Below are 26,216 nucleotides of genomic sequence, written 5' to 3' on the forward strand. Positions count from 1 at the left end.
TATTTTATAACAATAAAAGTAGAACTTTGCCCTATTGGAAAACCCAAATCAAATCACACAAAGAATCAAACAAACAACAAGGTAGCTCAGCTCCCTGTGAGCTCCATGAGAATTAATATATCTTAGTGCAATTTGCAACCCGATGCCTAGAGCACAGAACCTAGCATACATTTGGTGTCCAGTAATTTGTTCTTTATGAAGAGTGTAAAGAAAACATTCCATCAACAAGTTCAAATGAGAATCATACTTACAGTCTAAGGACAGAGCTTTGTATGTAAAATAAAGTTGAGCTTTATGAAGACAAGTTAAAACAAGTTAAATGGGGCGGGGGGAGACATTAAACATTTATTCCTAAATGGGAAATAAATGATAATAGATACATACAAGTACAGCATTGAGTTAAGCTGCCAAGAGACATCACTACCACTCTCAATGAAACACCAGAAAAACCAAATCCATGTGTCCACAGCTCTACTGGGAGGCAGAGGAATAAGTGAACAATACATTTTCTAAAATCCCACTAATAAGCCCATATGCAACTGTGTGGTTGAAAAAGAACATGTATAACCAAAGTTACTCAGACAAAATTAAATAAAACCACTGAAGCCAGTGACTCACTGTGGCACATGTACTCTTTGGACAAAAGGGTAGACAGTGGCTGGGTATGGTAGAACACACCTGTTATTTCACCACTTGGGAGGCTGAGGCAGGATCACAAGTTCGAGGCTGACCTGGGCTACATAGTGAAACCCTGTCTCAAAAACCCCAAACAAAGGCTGGACTATGGAGAGTAGCTCAGGCAAGAGCTGTGCAGACTGGAACTTTTGCGTGAGGCACAACTGCAGCTTTACGCTTCAACTTTACGCTTGGGTTCTGGGGCCAGAGATGCAAACTCTTGGAGCAAACGTTGGAGCTCTTTCCTTTTGCCCAAGAAGTATAGGCGGGAACCAACCCAGTTCCAGTGACTCAACTTAGAGAAAGGCATAGGCATGAAATGGATGCTCCTACCCAATGGTCAAAGAAAACTTGGCTCTTGGTGGCTTGCACTTAAAGGTTTTATCCTTTTGCCTATAACCTGCTATTCACTTTTCTTCCTAAGTGCTGATGGCTAGAAGAAAAGACCAAGATCTGAGCAGAAAAACAGCCTTGGGTTTTGAATTATATTTGAGGGATGGAGCAAACATTCCCCATTTTTCTTCCCAGTCCACATCAGTCCAGTGAAGAGGGACAAAAGGAAGGAATTCATAGCTGCACTGAGAACCAAGAGGAGCTATGGCCAGCCAGAGGGTCTGAAAGATTTTTAAGAGGGCAGAAAGTAGATGTGGAGTGACAGCTGGAACGCAACGAGGCAGAGTGGGTAACAAGAGCATTCTTCCTGGGTGGGAAGGGCAGGTAAGTGAGAGCACTTGTTCTCATCTTCATGGAACACAAGGTTTTTGACTCTGTTGATGCCACAACACATCACCTGATGTTGCAGGGGGCTTAGGTATGGGGACTTCACTCAGCTGAAGCTCATCAGAGGCCCCCGACATTCACAGCACTCATTGAGGAAACAGATCTATACACAGCCAAAGAAATTCAAACCCGTTCTCCACTCTGCTCACCTGAACCGTGCAGACACAGGGACACACAGATAGCCAAGGGCCATCAGACATTTAAAAAAACCCCATAAACAGCACAAAAAGGAAGGACAAACATTTTTAAAACTGAAAACCTGACTCAAAAAGAAACAGAAGACACTTAAAAATAAAACTTCATTAGTATCCTTAAACAGACCAAGAAAATAATACAGGCATTAAAAAAAATTTTAAAAAGAAGCAATCAGTAAAAGAAGAGCAGAGAATAAGAAACTCTTCCTGGACATGGTGGCTCACATCTGTAATCCAGCAACTTGGGAGAGAGAGATCAGGAGAACCTGGTTCAAAGCCAGTCAGGGCAAAAAAAGTTGATGAGACCCCATCCCAACCAATAAAGGTAGTAGGCTTGGTGGCATGTGCCTGTCACGCCACTTACATAGGAAACATAACTCCGATTGTGGGCTGGTTGGTCAGAGAATAAACATGAAATCCTATTTAAAAAACAGCTAAAGCAAAAAGGGCAAAGTGTGTGGCTCAAGTGGTAGAGCCCCTGCCTAGCAAGTGTGAGGCTCTGAGTTCAAAACCCAGTACCCCCCACACAAAGTAAAGATCCTAGAACTAAAAATATGATTACTAAAATAAAAGTTTGTATAAGTAGGGCATAGAAATTAAGCAAATGCATTTCCTACAATGTAGAGCAAAAGCCTAAGATTTTTTTTTTAAAAGTGAAAATACTTAAAGGCCATGGAAGATGATGGAGAGGTTCCAGGAAAAGAAAAGAGAGAAGGTGAATGTGGAAGAAATAACAGAAGAAAAAATTTCAGAATCAAAGATCAGTCTTCAGATTAAAATAGGCCGCCTCTGAACACAAAGGTGAATTTTTTTAAAGGCTGCAGCAAAACATAGTCTTAATGAAATTTTCAGACTTCTATAATGAATGAAGAAAAATATAAGAATGTTCCAGATGGTGAAACAAGTTAGTGACAAAAGAATTTTTTGGCATTTGTTTGTTCATCAGTAACAGTGCCAGAAGAGAATGAAATTGTGCCTCCATAATTCAGAAGAAATAACTCTGAATCTAGAATTCTGTGCCCAAATTATCAAACAAGCCTAAAGGACAAAGAAACAGAAAATTTGCCTTCTACACACTTTTCCTGAAAACAAAAACAAAAACAAAATACAAGTTACCTGATAATCCTCAAGGTAATTCAAGAAAAGGGGACATGTGGGAACCAAGAAACCATATATTGAACCTAGGAAATCCCAGGTGACATCTACACATCAGCCATCAAACATGTCTTATGTACATACACAATTTTTTGCAAAAATTGTCCTGCCAGAAAGGACAAAATCACTCTATAAAAAGAGTGATTGTGTTGGACAGAAAGTAGGATGAAGAAGCCAGGAACTCTTCGTGACATGGTAAAGGCCTATGTTTTCTTAACCTATCTTTTAAAGAGCTAGCTGAGCTGGGCACCAGTGGCTCACACCTGTAATCATAGCTACTCAGGAGACAGAGATCAGGAGGCTCGCAGTTTGAAGCCAGCCCGGGAAAAAGAATTTGTGAGACCCTATCTTGAAAAAACCCATCACAAAAAAGGGTAGGTGGAGTGACTCAAGATGTAGGCCCTGAGTTCAAAACCCAGTACTGCAAAAAAAAAAAAAAAAAAAAAGCTAGCTGAAAAAATTCCAGGAAAATCAAGAAACTGCACAAGACAGTAACAGTCTAAATATGTATCAGCTAAAATTGGGTGTGCTTTTGAACCTTTTTGTAATGAAAGAAGCCCACTTGACTCTGACACTTGAAATTGCTTCTCCATGAGCTAATCTGAACAACGCTAATTTACACTGCACTTTGTGATACTAATCTCTCTGACATTCTATTCTCACTAATTGTTTCTACAGAGAAGAATGCAACCACAATCTTATGGTGTGACAGCTCTAAATTTTAGACTTAACCTACAGACAAAGTATGGAAGTTACAGAAGCCTGGAAAGGAAGAAAATGCTGTGAACGCTGTCCATGCAAAGAAATAAAACAGTGAACAGGTGTCAGAAGGCAGACAGGGCTCTAAATTTCCTTACTGGCCTGGTACCGAAGGAATAGAAACCACTAAAAACAACAGCCTAGGCACAGAAATTTCAACATACTATTTGAAGTGGCAGTTATTACTAACAAAACTCACGAAGTGAGAAGTAAGATTTACATGAACAAAATTGCTCATTTTTCATAGCTGAAAGACAAGTGATATTGCCAAAAATGATAACTCACCACCTACATGCTGTAGTCTAGAATTTTGGAGGTAACCATCCAAAGCTGAAGAAGATAGGGTTAAAACCATTGGCTCCAAAGAAAGGACTGAGAGAGGTGAGAGGTTACTTTCATTTGAATACTTTATCATTTCGATTCCTGGAATTTCCACTCTTTCAGTAATGATTAAAAAAAATCAAGATGTCAATATCTTCAATAAAATTTAAAATGTAATTATAAAAACAAAAAATCAGCTAATTTTTAAAATCCAAAATCAAATAGAAACTTGATATCCATATTTCCAATTCTAGACCAACTTCTCATAGAACAGGGTAAAGAGTAACAGAAAAAATTTGGCTTTGAGTCCAATGGACTTGAGTTTGAATTCTAGATTCAGCATTTCTTGATAAAGTGATCTTGGGCTAAATTTACCAATCTTCTTCAAGCCTCAGTTTCATCAGTCACAAAACAGTACTAAAATTATGCTTTAAGGATTATTCTGACAATTTTTTAAAGATAATATATTAAAATATATGATGAGAAAATATAGAGTAAAACGTGAAATAAGATAAAAGATATTAAAACACTACCAGGTGCCAGGCACATATTAAGCATTCAACAAACAATGCTAGTTGTGCTCCCTCTCTTCGGGGTGTATAGTTGGCAATGAAACAATAAAATCGAATTTAATAGGATTGTATTTCCAGGCACCTATAATTGAAGCAATCAATAACTGGATATCATTGTGTGTCCTGAGCAGGGATTCTGTATAAGCATATGAATCACCTGGGACTCCAGTTGTAAATGCATATTCAGATTCAGTGGGTCTGGGATGGGGGCCAAGGCCCTGCATGTCTAACAAACTCCCAGGAAATGCCAACCCTGCATTCTAGCAACCCACAGGGAGTGTACAGGCCCTGCAAGAGAGAGGGGCTGACAGCAGAATTAACAGATGGGAAATGTTCACATTATAAATCTACAAGGCTGAATTATTTCTTCAAGATAACAATTGATAGGGCTGTATTATTCTTTTGTGTTTGGAAATGGTATTTAAAAATAAATGAGTGCAGATAGGTGGTGGAATCTCTCATTGAAGGTCAGTCCAGGGTCTGTCCTTGGGTTTGTGAGGCAGTCACCAAGGGGACAGTTTGGTGCTGTTATGTCCATCTCCCTCTGGTCCCTGCTTGGTCACATGCCTTGCTCACATGTGAGGGTCACAGGCAAAGGGTGAGAAATTTCTCCTGTTGATTTATTCTGGAGCTCTGCTGCTTCTTGGACAATTGAGCATTGGGGTATTTTCCCAAATGGGGTATTTCACAAGGGTATTTTCATAAGTCTGACTTACTAGAACATTTGGGATAACATTCTTAATATTCCATATTCACAATGCATTTGGATATGATTTTTTTGGGCAGTGTGGGGGTTTAAACTCAGGGTCTCTAGCTTTCCAGGCAAGCATGCTACCATTTGAGCCACAGCCTGGCCATAATGCCTTTGGGAAGGAATTTAGCAATATCTAAAACTCTTCATATGCACTTAACCTTTAACAGTAATTCCACGTCTAGGAATCTACCTTGATTCCTTTTGAATTAGGGAGAATAATGGACGCTAAAGATGTCCATATCCGAATCTCCATAGTCTGTGACCATGTTCCATATGGGGCAAAAGGAATCTTACAGATGTGACTAAATTAAGGGCGTTGAGATAGTGAGAGCATCCTGAATTAATGGAGTGGGCTCAGTGTAACCCAAGGATCCTTAAAGTGGAAGAGAGGGACACAAGAGGCGGTCAGAATAATGGGACATGAGAAGGGATCAACCCACCGCTGCTGGCTTTGAAGATGAAAGAAGAGACCATGAGCCAAGGAATGTGGTAATCTGTGGATGCTGGGAAGGGATTGTCCCCAGATACTCTAGACACGGCCCTATATGCTAACCCAGTGAGATCTATTTTAGACTTCTGACTTCTAGAATTGTAAGATAACAAGTTCATGTTGTTTTAAGCCACTAAGTTCGTGGTAATTTATTACAGTCATATAAAAGTAGTATGCCTTGCACAAATAAGAAATAGCAGATGCATACAGCCAGCACTGTGATTTTATTTGTAATGGCTAAAGACTGGAAACAGCCCAAGTGTCCACCAAAAGGGGACTAATTGAATAAATACAGTGACATACTCTGCACCTGTAAAAGACATTGAGAAAAATCTCTGCACATTATGTGAGCTCACTTTCAGGTCATATTATGAAGTGGGGGGAAAAAAAGCAAGGTCTGAAATGGTATGTATAGGGTGATGCTTTTTATATAGGAAAGAAAGGGAGAACAGAGTATACATATATTTTATTTTGTAAAAATAAACTGTATATATAAGCCAGAAATCAATTAATAAAATAATTACTTATGGGCTGTGAGAAGGAGGGGCTAGAGAAGAAAGTAGGAATTCCTGAGCATTTTTTGTATATAATTTGGACTTTTGGATCATGTAAATGATTTACATATTCATGAAGAAAGTTCAGTTTTAAAACTAATTTCAAATCCAATAAAAATTCTCATACTTAAGTTTAATAATTGTCTGTGATCTGTAGTTTAAAATCTTCCCCAAATCTTTACTCTGCTTTGAATTCTATCCAGTGCCAAATATACACCCATGGTCAATAAACTGTTTTCTGACAGAACTGTCAGGATAGTGGTTTGTGGGTAGGTCAGGAGTGGTCATTTCTGCTGATTTTACTTTCCTTAAATCACAATCTGACATTATGACCTACCTAGTGCATTGCTTATAAAGGAAATCATAGCAATTCCATACATCTGGCAACAGCGCCATCTGGTGGATAAAACCTAATACTATGACTGAAAATCAGTATTTTTAAGGGCTGCTGTTTTATACTGCAATTCTATTTCATGTGGGGTGTAGAGGCAAGCAATCAAATAGTTGGTAGCAAGACCTAATTAACACTTATGTGAAATTAATTTTATTCATAACACAATATATTTATGTGCTACATCTAAAAAGTGCATGTCTCCCAAAATTCTTACTGAAACTTCTCCCTCCCTCCCTCCCTCCCTCGCTTTTTGGCAGAACCAGGGTTTGATCTCAGGGCCTTGTGCTTGCCCGGCAGGCATTCTACCACTTGAGCCACACCTCTAGCCCTTTTTGCTTTAGGTTATTTTTCAGATAGGGTCTTGCTTTTTGCCTGAGGCAGCCTCTTATGCCTTCCAGAGCAGTTAGGACCACAGGTATATAGCAACATGCCCAGCTTGCTTGTGAGTGGGGGTGCTCACTAACTTGTTGCATGGGCTGGCCTTGAACTGAGATCCTCCTGATCTCTGCCTTCCAAGCATGTGGAGTTACAGATGCGAGTCACTGTGCCTGGGTGCTTACTGAAACTTCTTGCAACAAGAAGGAAGTCTGACAAAATTCATGTTTGTTCCAGTTACATACATACCAAATCTATTTTCATAGTTTTTTTTTTTTATGATCCATATTATAAAATTACAGCCAGTTTCAGGGGGAAAAACAGGTAGGATGATTTATATCTGGGGCTGGAGGCATGGCTCTTGCAAAGAGCCCTGAGTTCAAACCCCAATACCACCGCCCCCCAAAAAAGGGGTCTCTGATTTTCACTGAATAAAATACACTGCATTTGTTTTTCATCCTTCCTTCACCAGTACTTGCAAATAAATGAAATTATTTCTTGGCCCAACTCTTAGCAAGAACGGGAGATTGTCACTTTCTTTTAGGATAACTGTTTTTATGCCAGATGGAAGTAAGAAGTGAGACATTAGTCCATTTGAAGTAAAAATAACTTTGGCTTTAAAAATCTTAAAATAATTACCATAAAATATACTACTCTGATAATTTCTTTAATTGTTCCAACACCCCAAGTTGCAGTCGAACAAATTGATTCAATTCAAAAGAACGTTTTGGAGTGTGTACTGTGTGTCCTGCTCTGTCTTGACTCAGGTGCTAGGATGGTGAGTGGGGATGCCTGAGAGGTATGGAAGACTCTTTAGAGTTAACTTTAAAATTAAAATTAGCTGCACTGCTTATGGTGTTGAGCATGGGGTCATGAGGCAAAAGAAATAGTTTTGAGGTCTCAAGGATAAGAATAAAGGAGCCTGGAGGAAGAGCAAAGAATGAGTGAAAGGAGAGAAAAACAGACCTACATACGGATGAAAGAAGAAAGAAAAGTGCAGATAAAAAGGAAGGAAGAAATGTGGAAATCCACGTGTAGTTTTCTCATAAGCAAAAACAGAGGATGCGGGGTCTAGAGAATCCTAGTGGTCATCGGGGGTCTGTTGGGAGTTACCATGTCTCCTCGCGTCTGCGATCACCCTGGCCGCGGATTTACTCATCACGTGCACGATGTAGAGCGGGCAGTTCACAGCGCCAGCTATGGTGATAGCTCTCAGGGTGGCCTCTGCCTCCACTGCTTCTGGGCGGCACAGCTCGTGGCCTTCAGGGCCTGTTATTCCCAACGCCAGCATCTTCTTTGCTCCCTAAAAAGACAGCAGGAAGGTTTGCTAACGACAAATACATTAGTCTATTATAAATTAAAGGTGCTGATGGACGTTTAGATCTGTTAGGTGTAGTAGGTCACGTGCGTGTGTGTTTGTGTGTGTGTACAGAATGTGCCTGTTTGGTAAAAGTCATTTCAGTAGTCTCATAGCATATGTTAGTTTTTCCTATGCATATTTCATTATTAAATGCTGTTGATTAACCAGGTGAAAAGATAGGAGATTAATTCTAAGGATATTCTTTGGCAAGCCATGTCCATTATTTAAGAGTTAATAATCAGTTCAGATAAGTAAAATAAAACAATATAGAGCCTCTCTGAAGTGGCTCATTGTAACATGTTGCAGAATTACTTCTATGTTTTTATTAAATCCTAGTTTTCCCTGGCTCCCCAGTCCAACCCACTAAACGCTACTACATCTGTTACTTCTCTGTCTCTACTTTTTATTTCTTCCTTACATGAAAGGGCAGGAAGTCAAGGCTCAGAGGGTGAAATGACTTGCCCATGTCATGCAGCCAGGAAGCGGAAGTGTCAAGTGAAACCCTGCTCTGTTTGATTTTTACAGTTCATGCTCTCTTTTCAATTATTCCCACCGCCTCTTGGCCACTGAGCCTCAGTCTCCCTCACTTTAATGGAAGCTAAGCCTGAGGAGAAAAAAAAATCAGCTAATATAAAGGGTAAGAGACAGCTCTTTAAATCTTGCAGATGGTGTACCCTTCAGCATTAGTAATGGAACTAAAACGAGAAATAAATATCATCTAGGGTCCTTCTGAGCATGTCCTAATACCCAGTTTCTGAAAAGAGCAGGGCTTTAAACACTATGTAACCTACTGCTTAAGTCATCCAATTACAGTGATGTATCCACACTTAGCCTTCAGATCCCGTACGCTGAGCTACTGAAAAAAAAACAAAAACAAACCAGGGCCAAGGGACACAAAGAAAACTTTGGGTTTTTATAATAGCACATGTTTGAAGCCTAATAGAGGTAGCTGGTTTGAAAAGAGGAAATTCTCATTCACTCATGTGTGCACACTAGCTAAATAAAACCAACAGCAGGGGGACTCAAGTAAACTGAGTCAGTATTTGTCTCAGAAAAATGAGTGTCTGGATTTGTGTCCATCCAATGCATTGCATGAATATACCTTCTTAGGGCCAGGGGTCTTCACCTGAAGTTATGCTGGTTTTCATTTCTGTAGAAGGGTTGGGATACAAAAGCTCACCTCTGCAATTAAGTCTCCATTTTCTGCATGCACCTGAGCAATTGCTCCAATTTCCTTGCACTGAGAGAAGGCAGCATACAGCTCTGTGTCCCTCACCATGTACAGATCTTTATAGGCCATAAACATCTTGAAAGAGTTGACACCTTTGTCTCGAGCAAGGACTTTCATTTCTTCTTTAACCTAAAGAGAAACAATAACAGGAATCCCTTTAATTTAAATGGTAATTTCACCATTCTCCGAAAGAATTATATTCAGAATAGAACCAAGTAAAGACAACAGTTTAGGTCTAGAAAAATGAAATGAAGACTTTGTCTTCCTCCTGCTTCACATCCTATTTCATCTGATAAATTGCTGCTGCTATGATATTTTCAAACATGAGAAAGTTAATAGATTTCCCCCAAAGTACTTCCTGTCTATACTTGGATATAAAATTCTCTGAACCTATTTCCCTATTTGAAGAAATTATTCTAGAAAATGAAGGTGAAACCATACAGCAGCAACAGAAGCAACAGTAGATCTGGAAGGAATCGGAGCTTATGGGAGGTAAGGGCTCGGGCTGGGATGGCAAAGCTGAAGGGTGTGTTGGTAGAGAGAGAAGGAGGGGAAGATGGAGATGAGTCCAGGCTCAGCACATGTGTGCCTGGTGTGCACACAGCTCTTAGGAAGTGAGAGCAGACAGAAGCTCTCAGGGGAACTTTCAGGGTTGCTGAGGGTAAGGAGCAAGTGAAGATCAAAACTAGCTTAGTAATTGCCTTTGCAGGTCCAACGCAAGACTTAAAAATGGATTAAATATTTAAGGGAAACATCAGTAGATGTGACCAAATAAAACTAGTTGAACTTCTGTAGGTTAAAACACACATGCAAATAACCAAAAATGTAGCAAGCATAGGAGTATTGCTCTTAATTAATAAAGGTCCTTCCAACTTGATAAGAAAAACTATAACAACCCAGGAGAACATATTACCAACAATTCATGGAGTAAATACAAATGACTAATAAACACAAGAAAAAAGGGTTTACTTACTAATCAAAAAGTGCAACCACACTGTCCTATTGTTGTAAATTGGCTTGTGTGCCTCAAAAATCCATATGTTAAAGTCTTTGCCCTTTATTTGGAAATAGGGTCACTGCAGATGTAATTAATGAAGTCATTGGTGTGGGTGCTAATCCTGTGTGATTGGTGGCCTTAGCAGAGATTGGGGTGGTGCTTTGCAAAACAAGGAACACAAAAGATTGCAGCAATGGAGCTGGAGGTGTGGCTCAAGCAGTAGACACCTGCCTCACATGTGCAAAGCCCTGAGTTCAAACTCCAATAAAACACACACACACACACACCAGAATCTTGGGAAAGCAGTGGAACAGATTTCCCTCACAGCCCTTGAAAGGAATCAATTCTGCCAACAAACTGGACTTCTGACTTTCAGAACTGTGGAACAATAACTTTCTGTTGTTTGAGCTATTCTGTCTATGGTACTTAGTTCCAGCAACTAAGCAGAATCTATATTTTAACAATATTTACCAGGTGATCTGGAAAAAAAGGAAGGAAAGGAAGGAGGGAGGAAGGAAGAAAGGGAAGGAGGGAGGAGAGATACATCACTTACATGGCATTTTTGGAGAAAAATCAACTTGAGCTGTGGACTGTAAACCTTGCTATTTGCTGAACTTTCTGTTAAAGATTGATTACCTGTTTTATATTAACTTGGTGTCTAAAGCCCAATTTTGGAGGGGAAGTGGGAGCATAAGTTACTCAAAAAATGTCATCATTATGGTGAGACTTTCTGGCAAAGAGATTTCTGAATGAAGTCTAAGGTGAAGAAATAAACCGTGATTTAAATCCTTAGTAACAGTGTCTTCCAAGTACACATACAAATTTACATACAGAGAAATTAATGTATTTTTCCATTTTTATTAGGATATATTCACTGTACAGAGGGTACTCATTGTAAAAATTCCAAATAGCCTTACACTGTACATTGGTTAGATCGCCCTCAGGAAATTAATGTATTTTGACACCTCTTGAAACTGTCTTTTCTCTCTGAATCTAGTTACCATTTCTTCCATGGTCCAGTGGGCATGGAAGGTTTGGTTAGAGCTCTACTGTGAACCATTACTAAGTGACAATACAGGCAGAGCATAGAGGAATAGCCCCTGGTCAGGACACAACTGGGACAGGGCCTTGGAAATAGTCCCGGTCTGTCCCCTTTCCTTGCAAGGTGTCAGGAGTAGGAATGGAGTTGTCCAGTTTGAAGTAATTCTAAATTTAGAATTTCCTTGATTTTTTTTTCCAAAATTAAACATTTCAAATCGAGGGTCTAACATGCAGGACCATACTGTTTAAAAGATCCTGGGGACGTTGAGGTTGAGAATAAGAGAAATCAGTGCTTTCAAAGTTACATAAAGCATTTATAATTCATGGATTAAATATTAGGAGAAGCTGTTGAGTGAGCATAAAGGATTTATCTTATTGGCTTTACCTGATATTTTTAATTTAGTTTTTAAATTGATAATCTTTCATATGACTCAGAATCCCAAGGGAATGAAAGCACATGCAATGAAGTCATCCCTCCAATTCTCCAGTCACCCTGGAAGCAAACAATGTCTATAGATTCTGGTCTTTTAACATAGACAATTCCTTGCTCTTGTAGAGACCAAACACAAGAGGCCTGAAGGGAACAAACCAGAACCCAGGTGCCTTACCTGGTCACTCCACCACGTCACTGCCACGTGCAGGCTGTAGTCACAGCAGACTTTGGGGTCAGCCCAACTTCGCCAGGTCTCGAAGGCCTCAATGAGGGAGCCACCTTTTTGTGGAATGGCAAAATCAATGATCATGGTGGTGCCTCCGGCCAGAGCAGCCTGGAATCACAAGAGGATTTCGACAAGTCAGTCATCAATTTCTAGTTCAGTCATTTTTTACCGAAAACCATGTGCATTTGCAAGCACTTGGGTAAACCTGATGAGTCCAGATGCTGCCTGCTTAAAGACCCAGAGGGCCATAATAAAAGTCCCATGAATTAAAGTTCCAAGTATTAAAACTGGTGCAGTTGTTTCTGCAAAAAGAGTAAGTCTGAGAAGATGAAAATGGCTTTGACCCAAAGTAAACAGGGACAACTGTAAAGGAAAAAGAATTGAAAAGTAGAACAGATTCAAATGTTTTTTCTTCTCAAGAAATTATATTCACTACCATAAAAATCCATTTTGTTAGGTTCTGTCTTGGTGAATTGTATGTCCAGCTGCTCTGTGATCCACCCCAAATCCTGGGAAGCATACGGGATCTGTCCTCCATCCTCTGAAAACACCTGGTAACTCCTTCATCTTTCTTTGGTTTATACCTGTGCCTTCTATGCATCCCCACTGCTCTGGGCTTAGTTTAGATCCTTCTCATCTCTCACCTGAACTATTTTAACAGATTCTTGACTGGTCCTTATCTCTCCAGTTCTGTTTGCACCCTACCCCATACAGATCCTGACTGCAGAAGATATTTCCACATCACAGATGAGAGGAGAGATGGGGAGAAGCTGGTCAGTGGGGACAAAGCTACCGCTAGATAGGAGGAATAGGTTCTGGTGTTCAATTGCAGAGTAGGGTGACCATAGTTTATGGTAATGTATTATGTATATCAAAATAGCTAGCAGAGAAGATTTTGAATGTTCTCACTACAGAGAAATGATAGATGTTTGAGGTGACAGATATGCTAGTTGTTCTGATTTTATCAGTACATAATGAATACGTACAGCATGGTATACTCCATACCTGTGTAGTTATATAGTGTCAACTGAGATAAAACTAGAATTTTTAAAACTTCATGTTTCTTCCTGTCTCCAGAATAAACTTTAATCTTCTGAACCCGGTCTGTGAGTCCCTGCATGGTGCCTTAACTCAATACACCTGCTGACATATTGAATTACATTATAGCTAATTTAAAAACTATTGCTAAATCAAATGCTGTTTGCTAGTTATTTAATTGATTTCACTTAAACTAAACTCACAGCATGGTTAACGTGCTTTTAATTGTTGTACTCAAACAATGTAGGTGAAGAAAACAAACAGAGATGTGGAAGAATGGTGACACTGAAGATTGGGGAAGGGACCCTGGAGGCTCATTGGTTCTGCAGCACAAAGAGATTCACACTTACTAGCTGTAGTCTCTGACCAAATCCTTAACCTCTGTGTGCCTTTGATTCCTCATCTGCAAAACGAGGATGATAATTGCATCTGAGCCATAGAAGATGGAACCCGGATGGTGTATACAAGGTGTTTAGGGCAGACGATGACTCATGGCAAGTGCTTTACAAGCTTCAGTTCATGACATCTCATAAGCATTTGAACCATTTTTTTAGAATTAGGAATTTTTCCACTTTCCATGCATCATCTCATCTCCTTTCCTGAAATGTAATCATGAGGCTACACAGGAGGGGCCGCGCCCCCAGCCTCTCCAACAACAACCCTAAATCCTCCCCACACTGCTTCCCAGAGACACTGAATGCTCCATACCTTACCAGGCATGCCAGCTCTACTCTACCTCCTCTTCTTGCTTACTTCAATAGATTTTTATTTTTCCTTAAGTCACTTGGCCCTTTTCCAATTCTTTTTGTTCTTTAAAAGCCTCACTTTTTTGCAAAATTCTATACTTGGTCTCCACCTTTAAATAACATTGCCTTATTCATGCAGAACAATACATATTTGCATTTCCTAAAAAATTCATCTTGGTATAATGACAAGAACAAATTTCTCAGGTTTTGTATTTTTATTTGAATATAGATTAATCTTCTCACCTTCCTCCTTTAGGTGTCTCCCTGGTGTAACACTACTAGATCTACTAAACTAGAAAATCAAACTTGAAAAACTATTCCTTCTATTCTTTCCCTATGAAAAGTCTGCCACATGTGAGATGTGAAGAATCTAGACTTAGTTGTTCCCCATTATTTATGGGAAATTGGTTACAGGACCCCTCAATTATATCAAGATCTGTAATACTCAAGCCCCTTATATATTAAATAGTGTAGTATTTGGGTATAATCTATACATCCTTCTGTATACCTTGAATCATTCTTGATTACTTACACTACCTCATATGGTATAAGTGCTGTGTAAGCAGTATTTGTTTTGCTGTATTGTTTAGGGAAGAATTACAAGAAAAAAATCTGGACATGTTCAGCACAGATGCAATTTTAAAAATATTTTTGATCCATAGTTGTTTTAAATCCATGGGTGCAGAATCCAGATACAGAAGATCAACTGTATACAACTGGTAAGAATGTACAATGACACAGTGTGGAGTTTCTTAGAAACTCATGACCTAGCAATTCTACTCCTCAGTATATATCCAAGAGAAGTGAGAATATGTTCACACAAAAACTTATACATAAATAGTCGAGAGTATTTTCATATAATAGCCAAAAAGGAGAAACAACCCCAAAATGTCCATCAACTGATGAATGGATAAACAAAATATGGCATACTTACACAATGGGATAGTATTTGGCCATAAAAAGGAATGAGCTGGCACATACAGCAGCATGGATGAAATTACTAACATGAAAACGTGATGCTAAGTGAAAGGATCCAGTCAGAAAAGATCACATATTGCATCATGATTCAATTTATATGAAATGTGCAGAAGAGGCAAGGCCATAGAGACCACAAACAGAATAGTGGTTGCTCGGGACTGAAAGGAATGGCGAAAGTAAAGGATGGTAGCTACAGAGTATGTTAAGCTTTTTTGTTTGTTTGTTTGTGGTCATGGTTGCACAATTCTGATTTTTTTTTTGTGGTACTGGGACTTGAACTCAGGGGATCATTCTTACTAGGCAGATGCACCTCTTGAGCCACTCCACCAGCCCTGCAACTCAGAATATATTAAGAACCATTGAACTGTGCAACTTACATGACTGAATTGTTTTGCATGTGAATTACATCTTAATAAAATTATTATCAAAAGAGTCTCACATTCAGTCATTACAGGGAGTGAAGGAAGCAAGGGGGAGGGTCACCCAAATAATCAAAGATTCTGCCCTTGAGAAATGTATAGTGTGTGTGTGTGACAGAACTATGAGTAAGGAATAATTGTAATAAAATAGATTGAAATAACAGGCCACAAATCTGCTTCTACAATAAATAGTAGTCTAGACATTGCTAAAGGGAGGCAGAAATTACTGAGCTTCCTAGCAGAAGTACAAAGAAAGAACCACTGGGAATTCAGAGCAGGAAAAGGCCCAGAGATCAGAGGAAGCTTGGATATAAATTAGGAGTAAGACATACATGTGGAATTCACCAATAATTATGGTAATATCTAACCCATAGGGAGCACTTACTCCCTATTGGAGTCAGGAAATACTCCAATGTTTGGTGTGTTTTAATTTCTGGATATCTCTGCAGTAGTGTTAGTCACATTTTAGAGAAAAGGAAACTGAGCAGAGACCCTTTACATAACTTGGCCATGGTCTCACAGCTCACAGGACAAAGACAGGATAGAACCAGTCATCAGGCTCCAGAGCCTGGCTTCTAGGAAAAGTGAACCCAGGAGGTGAAGGCCCAGGGGGAGAATCAGAAGTTCAGCATTAAGCCACAGGGACTGTACAAAACTGTGGAGCCCAGAGGAGGCAGTCGGGGCAGGGCAGTGTTCTTTGCAGGGCAAAGGAGAGCCTGATGACATTTGACTGGGATGATTGAGAAGATGGCAGCCGAGTGGACAGAGGAGGAGCACCATCTGGTGAGTTCAGTGTGAGGTGCTCGGGCACTTGTCTGCTCAGTGATATTTACAAGTAGTATGTCTGCTGAAGAGCCATCAAAGTTAAGAGAAAGAAGTGGGAGTGACCCTGAAGGAGATGGTGGAGGGATCCTGAGGTTGGCTGAGAGTGGGGAGAGAAAAGCAGGATGGGGTATGAGTCACAATAACATATTCCAGGACACCAATGTTTATCATGAACACATGACAGTACTGGGCCAAGACGAACATTTCCAGCAGTGACTTCTGGATAGTATGACTATAGGTGACTTTAATTTTCCTCTAGCTGAATTTTATTTTCAATATCTGCCAAATTTTCTATTAAAAACATAACTTTCATAAAAAATTATACATACATGGGCCCAGCACATGCATACTTGTACATGATAGATACATAAATTAAGTAGACAGAACTGACTGAAGATGTGATGGTCAAGGCCAGGCATGGTGGTGTCTGCCTGTAATCCTAGCACTCAGCAGCTGAGGCAGGAAGATGGCAAATTCAAGGCCAGATTGGGCCTCATAGCGAGTCCCTGTCTCAAAAAAACAAAACGAGAACAAGAACAAGACGTGATGGTCAAAGGGTCACTCAAGGAAGCCTCCAGCCGATGGAAACTCAGGGGCAGTGACTCAAAGGCACATGAAGAACCCAGAAGCTCGGCAGTCCTAATTACCTGCACCAGGGGCAGGAAGAGAAGGAGAGGGGCAGTCTTATCTTTCCTCTGCTTCTGCTTGTTCTGTTTCTCCTCCTCACTCTTCCTTCCTCTCCTCCCCACTAGACTGTGAATGGATTTAAAGGCACTACAGAGCCAGGCTGGAACTCCTGGCTGTGGCTGTAGGAAGCCTAATGGTTCTCTTTGTTTTTACTAGCTCTATTTGTTGTTTAGCCAAACGAGATGCATTTACCTTTTCTAATCTCAGCTCATAAATCAATTCTCTCAGCTCCTAATTACCTTGACTGTTCTCCCTTGAAAACCTTCCGATTTATACAAAACTCTCTTGTGGGGGGCAGAGGAGCCTGTGCTGTGTCTAGTACAATGCAACTGAACTTGCATGGAGGCAAAGGTTACCCAACATTGGTACATAGCATGAGCTTATCTTGAAGAATGTGCTAGGTTATAAATCATTATTGAAAAGATCCCAAAGCATTTTTGTCCTTCTAAGGTGCCACCAAATTTTTGTTTCTAAGCTTCTCCTGAATATGTGACTTTGTTTCACTAAAATCCATCACAGGACCTGCTTTGTCCAGGTAAAACAGAAAGAAACCCAACAGTAGAGCTGAGCCTTAGGGAGAAAGGCTCAGCTGTATTTTCAGCCATCAATACGAGTTATGGAAATGACTCCATAAGTTCAATTTATGCCCCAAATCCAGAAGCACACCCAGCTGTGCAGAGAAGTCCTGCACATTGCCGTCCATGCTTGACTTCTTAATTCCCCAAACTTGAAATATTAGTCACATTATTATCCATCCAATTACTTATTAGACACCTAACAATTCCCCCTGACACCTATCTCCTCTTCTCTGAATCCTCAAACCCACCCCAGTGACAACCCCCGCACCCCCAACCTGGCCACCTCCATGTTCTGTATTGTCACCTGCCCTGCCTTTAACAGGTACTTAGAAACTACTTTTGCTAAAAAGCACTGACTCCTCACTTGGGCCCATGAGGTAAAGAAAAGCAGCAAAGAGCTTGGCTTCCCTGCTTCCATTTTCTGTCTCCTTTACTCTGAGTCTCTCTCTTGGAGTCACCTTGGGTTCCAGGAAAGATGGGACTGAATGACAACATTTTTATGACAAGGGACCAAACTACCCCCAAGGAAAGGAGCATCAGAGCCTCACAGCACAGACCACCCCCCAAATGAGGTCAATCACCTGTGATGATAAGGCTGCACCCCTGGAGCAGGAATGATCGCCTCCTGCGAACCAGATTGCTCCCCTGGTTCAGGGAGTGATGACAGGGATGATAACTTCTCTGCAATCCTTCCTAAAACCAGAACTGAAATAATGACCAACCAAGACACACTTTGGCAGGACTGCTTAATCAGGTGTAACTCTATCCCTGCCCCAATTCTTCGTCTATTTAAACCTGAAGCTCATGTACGTACCCCTAAGATGGACTGAAATGCTACTTTGCCTCTTCCCAGAGCATGCCTGTGGCATGGAAAGAATCTTTCTTGGTTCTTCTCCACTGCTCATCTCTTTGCATTTTGGGGCCAGTGATGTGTGTACTGTAGCAAACGATACAGCGTATTGGGGTGAGTGGCTAGATCTGACATGTGGAACCCCAGAGTTGGGCCTTTCACCTAGAACTCCAGTTATACACCCATACCCCCTTCATCTTCTCATGACTGGATCAGTACAGTGGAATGAAGATGCAAGAAGGGGAAGAGAAAAAAAGAAAGCCACAAAGAGGGTGTGCTCCTGAGTAGGTCACTGCTGGAGTTCAGCCCCCCCTGGGAGGCCTCAGAGAGACAATGGAAACTCAGCTTCAATGCACATGCCCCAGCATAACTGCCACTACCAATCCTCTCATGCTTTCCTTTTGCTTTAAGCCATCCAATGCTTAAGAAAAAGGGAGACAGGTGGAGTGCTTGGAAAGGAGGGGACTTGCAGCACCCGGGTGGAAGGTCCTTCTGGACATTCAGGTTGGGATATCTGGGCCCAGGATCTCGTGCTTGATAGGCAGGCACTCTATCACCTGCACCCTGTGCCCCGCTCGAGCTGGGGTACCTGAGTATAGGTGCAAGTGCTCCCTGATGTTAAAGAGATTCTGAGGGTAGAGAGAAAAATCTCCCAGAGAGGATAATGGGCCCACAGTCAATCGTGTTCTCCAATGATACTTACAGACACAGGGAAGGGCTTCATGAACATGGCGGACTGCAAACAACTTACTAGAATGAAAACATGCATCCTTGCAAAAAGAAAAATCCAAAGAGTGGGTAGCAAAACGTTAAAATTATAGGTGACTCAAATATTATTTTTCTTTATTCTCCTCTGTATTTTCCTTTTTTAAAAAAGCAATTTATCCATTCAACTAATGTATACTGGGTGACTCTAATGTTTTAAGCATTTTCTTAAGGGCCAGATGATAAGTACATATTGTTTTTATAACTTGTTTCTTTTTAATGGTATTGGGGTTTGAACTCAGGGCCTCATGCTTGCTAGGCAGATCCTTGCACTTGAGCTGCATTCTCAGCCCTTTTTGCTTTAGTCATTTTTTGGATAGAGGCTTGCATTTTTGCCTTTGGTGGGCCTTGGACTGCAGTCCTTTCATCTATGCCTCCCATATAGCTAGGTTTACAGGCATGCACAACTGAACCTGGCTTATTGGTTAAGAAGAAGTCTTGTTAACTTTTGGCCTGGGCTGGCCTCAAATTTTGATTCTCCTGATCCACCTCCTGAGTAGCTGGAGCCATGTGCCAGCACACTTGGCCCCTAATTTTTTGAGACTAAAAAGAAGCCTAGCTGGTGGCTCACACCTGTAATCCTAGCAGAGCTCAGATAGATTGCAGTTTGAAGCCAGCCTGGACAAAATAGTTCGTGAGCCCTTATGTTGAAAAAAAAGGGCTGGTGGAGTGGCTCAAGGTATAGGCTCTGAGATGAAGCCCCAGGACTTCCAAAACAAACAAACAAACAAAAAAGAATCCTAAAAGTCTGACAATATTACTTTAACTGAGTTGTTCATCCAACAAATGCCACATTTCACAGGTAAGGAAATAAGAGGAAGTGACTTGCCGGAAGTCACCTGATCAGCCACCTGCCTCCCCACTGAAGCCCAGCTCTCCGCAAGCAACAGCAAAGGCTCTCCAGGTTTCCAAAGCAGAGCTCATGTACGAGGTGAGAAACTATGAATGCAACCACGAGTGTGTGCACAGTCACACCTGCCTTGCAAGCAGTCACCTCCATGACATTTCACCAAAAAGTTCCAAAGCAAAAAATAATCTTTTTTAATAATTTTGAGAACTTTTTGTCCTTTACTAAAAAAGAAAGAAAAAAACAAGCTGTGTTTTTCCCCCAAGTTTTATTCTTTATTTATTTTGGCTGTACTGGGTTTTGAACTCAGAGCCTCCTACTTGCTGTGCAGGTGCTCTATCACTTGAGCTACTTCACCAACCCCCTTTTTTTTTGTTTGTGAAGGGCTCTATGAGATAGGGTCTTGCGAACTATTTGCCAGGGCTGGCTTTGAACCTCGATCCTCCTGATCTCTGCCTTCTGAGTAGCTAGGATTACAGGCGTGAGCCAAAGGCCCCTGGCCCCCCAATTTTTAAAAAGATGGCCCTGCTGCTAGCTACTGACTCTACCAGGTTCTTAATATGAATCTGCCCATTCCCACCATGTCTGTGTCTGAATATAAACATATGTATTTGAAAACTTACCAAACTCTTATACTTCGTATGTTCTTATCACAGGCTGGAGTAAAAGCAAAGTTCTGATTCCTTCAAGCTTGTTGAATTCACAGTACCCACTGAATTAAAAATCGCATTGTCCTTCCTCATGAATATTGAATTATTGGAAGACCCCTGTCCATCTCATGTAAAACGACAAAATGAAATATGACTTCTTTAAAGCAGAACTGTCTCCATTAGTTACATCAGATAGAAAGCATTTACCTGTAATCAAGTATATCAATCACAAGCTTTAAACCAATGTCTGACATGAATTAATTAGATTTACAAAATATATAACCTTTAGTTGACCTATATTTCATTTTTTAAATTGGGTCTCCTCACAATCCAGTGATCAATAAACAGAATACCACAAACAATATCCTTTCTATCTGTCAGATATTATAAATGATCAGCCTGGTAGTTGCAGAAGGCAAACAGCTATTGGTCTAACCTTGGGGGCCCATCTCCTGAAAGCATGATATATCATTTTACTTTATAGCTTTCTGTACTTAGGGTGCCTACTTCTGTACCCTTGGAGAGGACTATAAATGCATGCACGAACGCCTTACAAATACAATGCCTGCAATATGTATTTATTTTGATAACCTTAACTGCCTCCAGCTTTGGGAAGGTGAAGGGCTAATGGATTTCCTGAGGATGACTATGTTTTATTTTTGAGAAATCCATCTTATATCAACATATCACATATATAGCTTTCCCACCCATCATTTGCCACTGTAAGAAATCTGAATTTTAGGTGTTTTTTTTTTGGAAAGTCATAGAGCCAAATAGGTAAGAGCTCTAATGATGGAGTTAGGCTGTAGCAAATTTGAAAAGCCACTTACTTGGACATTTACTAGGTATGCGAGCTCAGGCAGGTAACTTGTTTCAATTTCTTCAGTTGTAAAAAAATAGAGAATGGGATGGAGGAAGATAATGCATGCCTTAGAGTAGTGGCTGGTAAGTAGTAAGCATTCAACAAAATAAAAGTTGCTTCTCAATGTTAATAGGAAGACATTTTTCAAGTTTAACAAATAATACTACGAGTACTTACAAACATTTTTTTGTCCCTAATGTCTCAAACCAGAGATGCACTGACATTGCCTTGGGGATTGTTGTGAACACTGGGAAAGAAGACCAAAGAATTCTATGGTGCCCTTCTTCCGGAACTCAGGCCGGCACTTGAGTGGCTCCTTTTGTGTCCCTCATCTGTTTGTTGGGGTGACAGCTGTTATCTCCTGGGAGCCAACCAGCCCTTTTGTGAGTTTGGCTTAATATTCAGCATGAATTCTGAGTTTGCTAAACCTTCAACCTTACTCTCTCTGATCACATCATTTCCTGCACATGAAGAACACATTTTTATTTAATGTTTTGACCATCTGTAAGTACAGAAATGCCTAGAGAATCAGCTGTTAGATAAATCCGTTCACATGTTGGCAACAGGTCAAGGACCCAAATTCTAAGGCAGAAGCTGCAAATTGCTAGAAAAATTCCGGAATATCTAAGGAACACATAGAAGTCAAAGAATCAGCTCTCAGGACCTCAGGGCACACATAGCTGACCTTGAGAAAGACAAGAAAAGTCCCTCCCCACACCTTTCCAACTTCGTCTTCTTGGCTGCTTCATCTGGAGCCCTGATGGGAGAGAAGGATGGATGAAAACCACTGCTCAGCTTGGAGGAAGAGAATGCTGCTCATGGCCTTGGCAGCTGCTAGCAGGGAACAGATTCTCCCCACCCTGCAAATGTTCAAGGGAGTCCAGACACTCTGCTAATGATGAGTCTTTGATAACAGAAAAGGCTCACACTGTAACTGTAAACATACAGGTAAGCACCCAAACACATTCATACACATAGGTGCAATTATAGTCTCAACTGGGTATAGTGTCATCCACCGAAAAGCATAAAGGCTGTCCGAGTGCTGGTGGCTCATTCCTGTCATCATAGCTACTTCACACTGAGAGCTGGAGGATCATAGTTTGAGTGGCCTCAAATAGTTTGCAAAACCCCATCTCCAAAATAATTAGAGCAAAATGGACTAGCGGTATGGCTCAAGTGGTAAAGAGTGCTTGCTTTGCAAGCATGAAGCCTTGAATTCTGAACACTGATTCCACAAAAACAAACAAACAAACCATAAAAGCAATACACCAAAACACTCGCGATTGTTCAGAGGATGCACACTGTATTGCAAATTTTTTCTTCTTCCTAATTTATGATTGTTCTACTTATCGTGAATTACTCTAATATCTGACAAATTCACTTAAAATGTAAAAATGAGTTCATTACTTTTTAGCAAAAGGGAAAAGGATGTATTCAAGACAAAGTTTTCCAATTTTGAAAGCAGATGATTTGTCATCCAAAAAGATTTTATTGACCTGAGGACAAATGTCAATAATAAATAACTAGAAGAAGCTTTCCAAATGTTGATTTGGGCAAACTGCCCCCAATTGATTAGAGTCTGCTCTCCTCTCTGCATCAAATCTACCTGCCTTTCATCTTTCTGTTAAACATTATGGGAAACCTTAGAGGACTGGGAAGTTGAAAGGGACAGGTAGCCAGTGGCATGTGGCTTATGCCTATAATCCTAGCTGACTGCTACCTACTTGAGAAGGTGAGAACAGGAGGATCCCTCACTGGAAGCCAGTCCAGGCAAGTAGTTCATGAGAGCCCCATCTCAAAAATAACCAGAGCAAAATGGACTTGAGGTATGGCTGAAGCAGTAGAGCGCCTGCTTTGCAAGTGCAAGGCCCTTAGTTCAATCCCCAGTTCCACCAAAGAAGAAAGGAAAGAAAGAAGGAAGAAGGGAGGGAGGGAGAGTTAAGAGGGAGTGAAGGGAGGGAGTGAAGGAGAAATAGGAGGGAGGGAGGGGAGGGAGAAAGGGAGCAAGTTTGAGTGAAACTACTGGAAATCAGGACAGTACAGGAAGTAAGGATCATCTCAACTGCTCTGAAAAACTGCTGGTTAATACCTGACAGCCTGACCCGGTTCACACGTTGTGGTGTAGTTGTTGGGTAACCTCACACACGTTCCTGAGTCATGAGCCTTGGCCTTAAGGAAATCAGTACATCTTCATGTTGGAAAGAGCCATTTTTTTTTGAAGGCCAACCAAATCACAGAACTCGAGGATGATGTGGGTTTGCCTTTCACCCAAGTGCTGAAAGTGGATTTGACCGTTGCCTGTAAAGCTGAACTGTTAATCTCCTGGTCTTGTTTTTAGGAGCACAGTGGAAATGTCTAAGGTTCCTTTCATTGGCCAAAGCTTCTAGGTGTTTGTTTACAGAACCTCCAGCCTCTCCCACCTGGGAATACGGATCTGCCTGCCCTCCTACACCATCACTAACTAACGCAAAGGGTTTTCAAGCAGCAAGAATCAAGATCCACATTCCGTGGCTCCTGAGCCAAGCAGTGGGGAGAAGAGGCGGGACGAGGTCACCTCGGTGTGAGGGCCAGCGAATGCTGGGCCACCATTCTTGAAATATTTTCCCTTAAACCCCTGTGTTACTCCTCCAGGGCTGGGTAGAGGAGGGGCGTGGATGCCTTAGGTCTCCAGCCCACTCAGACCTCACCCTCCCTCCCACTACTCTTGGAGTCACCCTTCTAGGTGAATGGGTCTTTCATTTGCTTTTGGCTGGGATGGAGAGCCAGAAGAAATGACTGGGAGAGCCTATATTTAAAAAAAAAAAAAGATTCTATAGGTCGCACAGTACAAAAGCTCTGTGGACTTACATGCAACACCAGGAAAGGGAGGATTAAAGGGGTTGAGACAGGGAAAAGTTAAGGAAGAGCTGGCTGGGCTGAAGCCACTGAAAAGGGGGACCCCAAGGAACCTCATGGCGTGGATCGGGGAGCTGGGAATGCCTTGATCCCAGCGGGATCCCGCGCAGGACCCCACAGCTCGCCCTGGCCCACTCCGTCGGTCCCCTCCATCCCGAGGCCGTAGCTACCTTGGTGCCCTGGTGGAAGTCGTCGACCGACCTGGAGCCCATGAAGGGGAACTGCATGTGCGTGTGCGTGTCGATGCCGCCGGGCAGCACCAGCTTGCCCCCCGCGTCCAGGACCCGCAGCCCGGCCGGGGCGTCCCCCGGGGACAGCAGGTCGCGCCCGAGCGCGCGCACCACGCCGTCCTCCACCAGCACGTCGGCCACCCGCGAGCAGTCGTCGTTGACCACGCGACCCCCGCGGATGAGGAGTCGCGACGGTGCCGCCATGGCCAGGGGCGCGCAGGGGTCACCCTCCTTGGAGTTCCCAGGGGACAGTCCCCAACTCCCTCCCCGAGAGCTCGGTTAAAGGGTATATGGACGGGCCCCAGGTGCGCGCTCCACCCCTGGGGAGGACTGGGAGGGAGCCAGAGGCTGGGACAGAACAGGAGGTCAGCGCAGGGCTTCCACACCCAGGACCCACGTGTCCTGTCGCCCTGAGTCCAAGTGTCCTACTGGGTTCCTGGGTCAGTAGAAGGAAAAGATGTTGGGGTTTTGAGAGAAAGGGAAATGTTTTCCATCATAAGAAAGGTGCTTTGGGGAAAGAAAGAAATCCCTTTTCCCCTTTTATTTATTGAGGAGGGACCAGAGAACAGACAGCATTGTCCCCAGCAAAGCACCTAAGTCATAACAGAGCCACCTGATCTGGATTGCTCTTTGGTTTTAGCAAACCATCCTATTATCTCAGTCATCAGCAGGCTCCAAGTGTGAAAGTTCAGACCCAAAGATGTCATCTGTTTGAGATCAAATTTTGGCCTCAGCTGTTTTTTGGGGTTTAATGATACAACACATGGCAGCAAGTTTGTCTTGGACAATAGCAGGTATTGTAACTAACAACCTAGGTTTGTGCTCCTCAAAACTAGCATGGAGGTCTCCCAAGGAAATCTCTTACCCTCTTGGTTCCTCAGTTTTCTGTTTCATAAAACGAATTCTTGTTCATGCTTTCCAGATTATTTTGGAGAAGTAAATACCATGGTGAATCTGAATGCACCTCAACAAGTCAGCAAGTGTGTACAAATTTACTTCCCCAGGAAGTTTATATGATTGTTGTCAAGGGACCTTTTGTGTGAAGGTGAAATGGGTAATTATAAACATAATGAAACCCACAAGTCAGTGCTACCCTACAGAATAAGATTGGGTGTCAGCACTGTGGTGACATCTTTTCTCAGACTGTCCAGATGAATGATTTTAAAGGTTTCTTTATCTTAGCATTTTTATATCATGAAATGCCTTACAACACAATACAAAAATAAACCTCCCACATTTAATTAATGCAAACTTTTATCAGAAAAGGGGCTGATGGAATGTCATGGAAGCAGAGTAAATGGCTTATTTAGACTCACCTACAGCAATAGAAGAGAGGAGAGAAAATCCAGAGAGAAGTGCTTAACAGAAAGGGCTGGCTCTCTTTCTAACCAACATTTCCACTTCACACATCCTTGGTGCATCCTCATCTCCATTTTCTTTGCCCTATTCAGTCACTGTCCTGGCCTAGACCTGCCAGTTGGTCCATGCTAGTATGGAGTTTCCTGGTAGTGTATTGAGTTTATACCTGGATGGGT

General features: G+C 41.6%; 1 protein-coding gene and 1 long non-coding RNA gene across 4 annotated transcripts in view; both read right to left on the bottom strand.

Moving 5' to 3' along the window:
- The window catches only part of Dpys (dihydropyrimidinase), a 76,910-nt gene extending 51,945 nt beyond the window's left edge, over nucleotides 1–24,965 (bottom strand). The window contains exons 1-4 of one of the 3 annotated variants that reach the window (XM_020167686.2): nucleotides 24,622–24,963; nucleotides 12,261–12,419; nucleotides 9,564–9,743; nucleotides 8,137–8,326 (exon numbers count right to left, since the gene is read on the bottom strand). In XM_020167686.2, the coding sequence (XP_020023275.1) occupies nucleotides 8,137–8,326; nucleotides 9,564–9,743; nucleotides 12,261–12,419; nucleotides 24,622–24,885 (793 nt within the window). In that variant the 5' untranslated portion in view covers nucleotides 24,886–24,963. Of the gene's footprint in view, nucleotides 1–8,136; nucleotides 8,327–9,563; nucleotides 9,744–12,260; nucleotides 12,420–23,645; nucleotides 23,810–24,621 lie in introns of those variants that run through there. The other 2 variants (XM_074069025.1, XM_074069026.1) reach the window with 2 other exon arrangements.
- Nucleotides 15,228–23,639, bottom strand: LOC141421713 (uncharacterized). The gene is made up of 2 exons (XR_012446384.1): nucleotides 18,397–23,639; nucleotides 15,228–18,275 (listed from the first exon to the last, which is right to left on the bottom strand). It is a non-coding gene; the product is annotated as an uncharacterized lncRNA (long non-coding RNA).
- Nucleotides 24,966–26,216: the final 1,251 nt, after the last annotated feature.

This window comes from Castor canadensis, chromosome 3 (genome assembly GCF_047511655.1).
Source record: "Castor canadensis chromosome 3, mCasCan1.hap1v2, whole genome shotgun sequence".
Classification (NCBI taxonomy): Eukaryota; Metazoa; Chordata; class Mammalia; order Rodentia; family Castoridae; genus Castor; species Castor canadensis.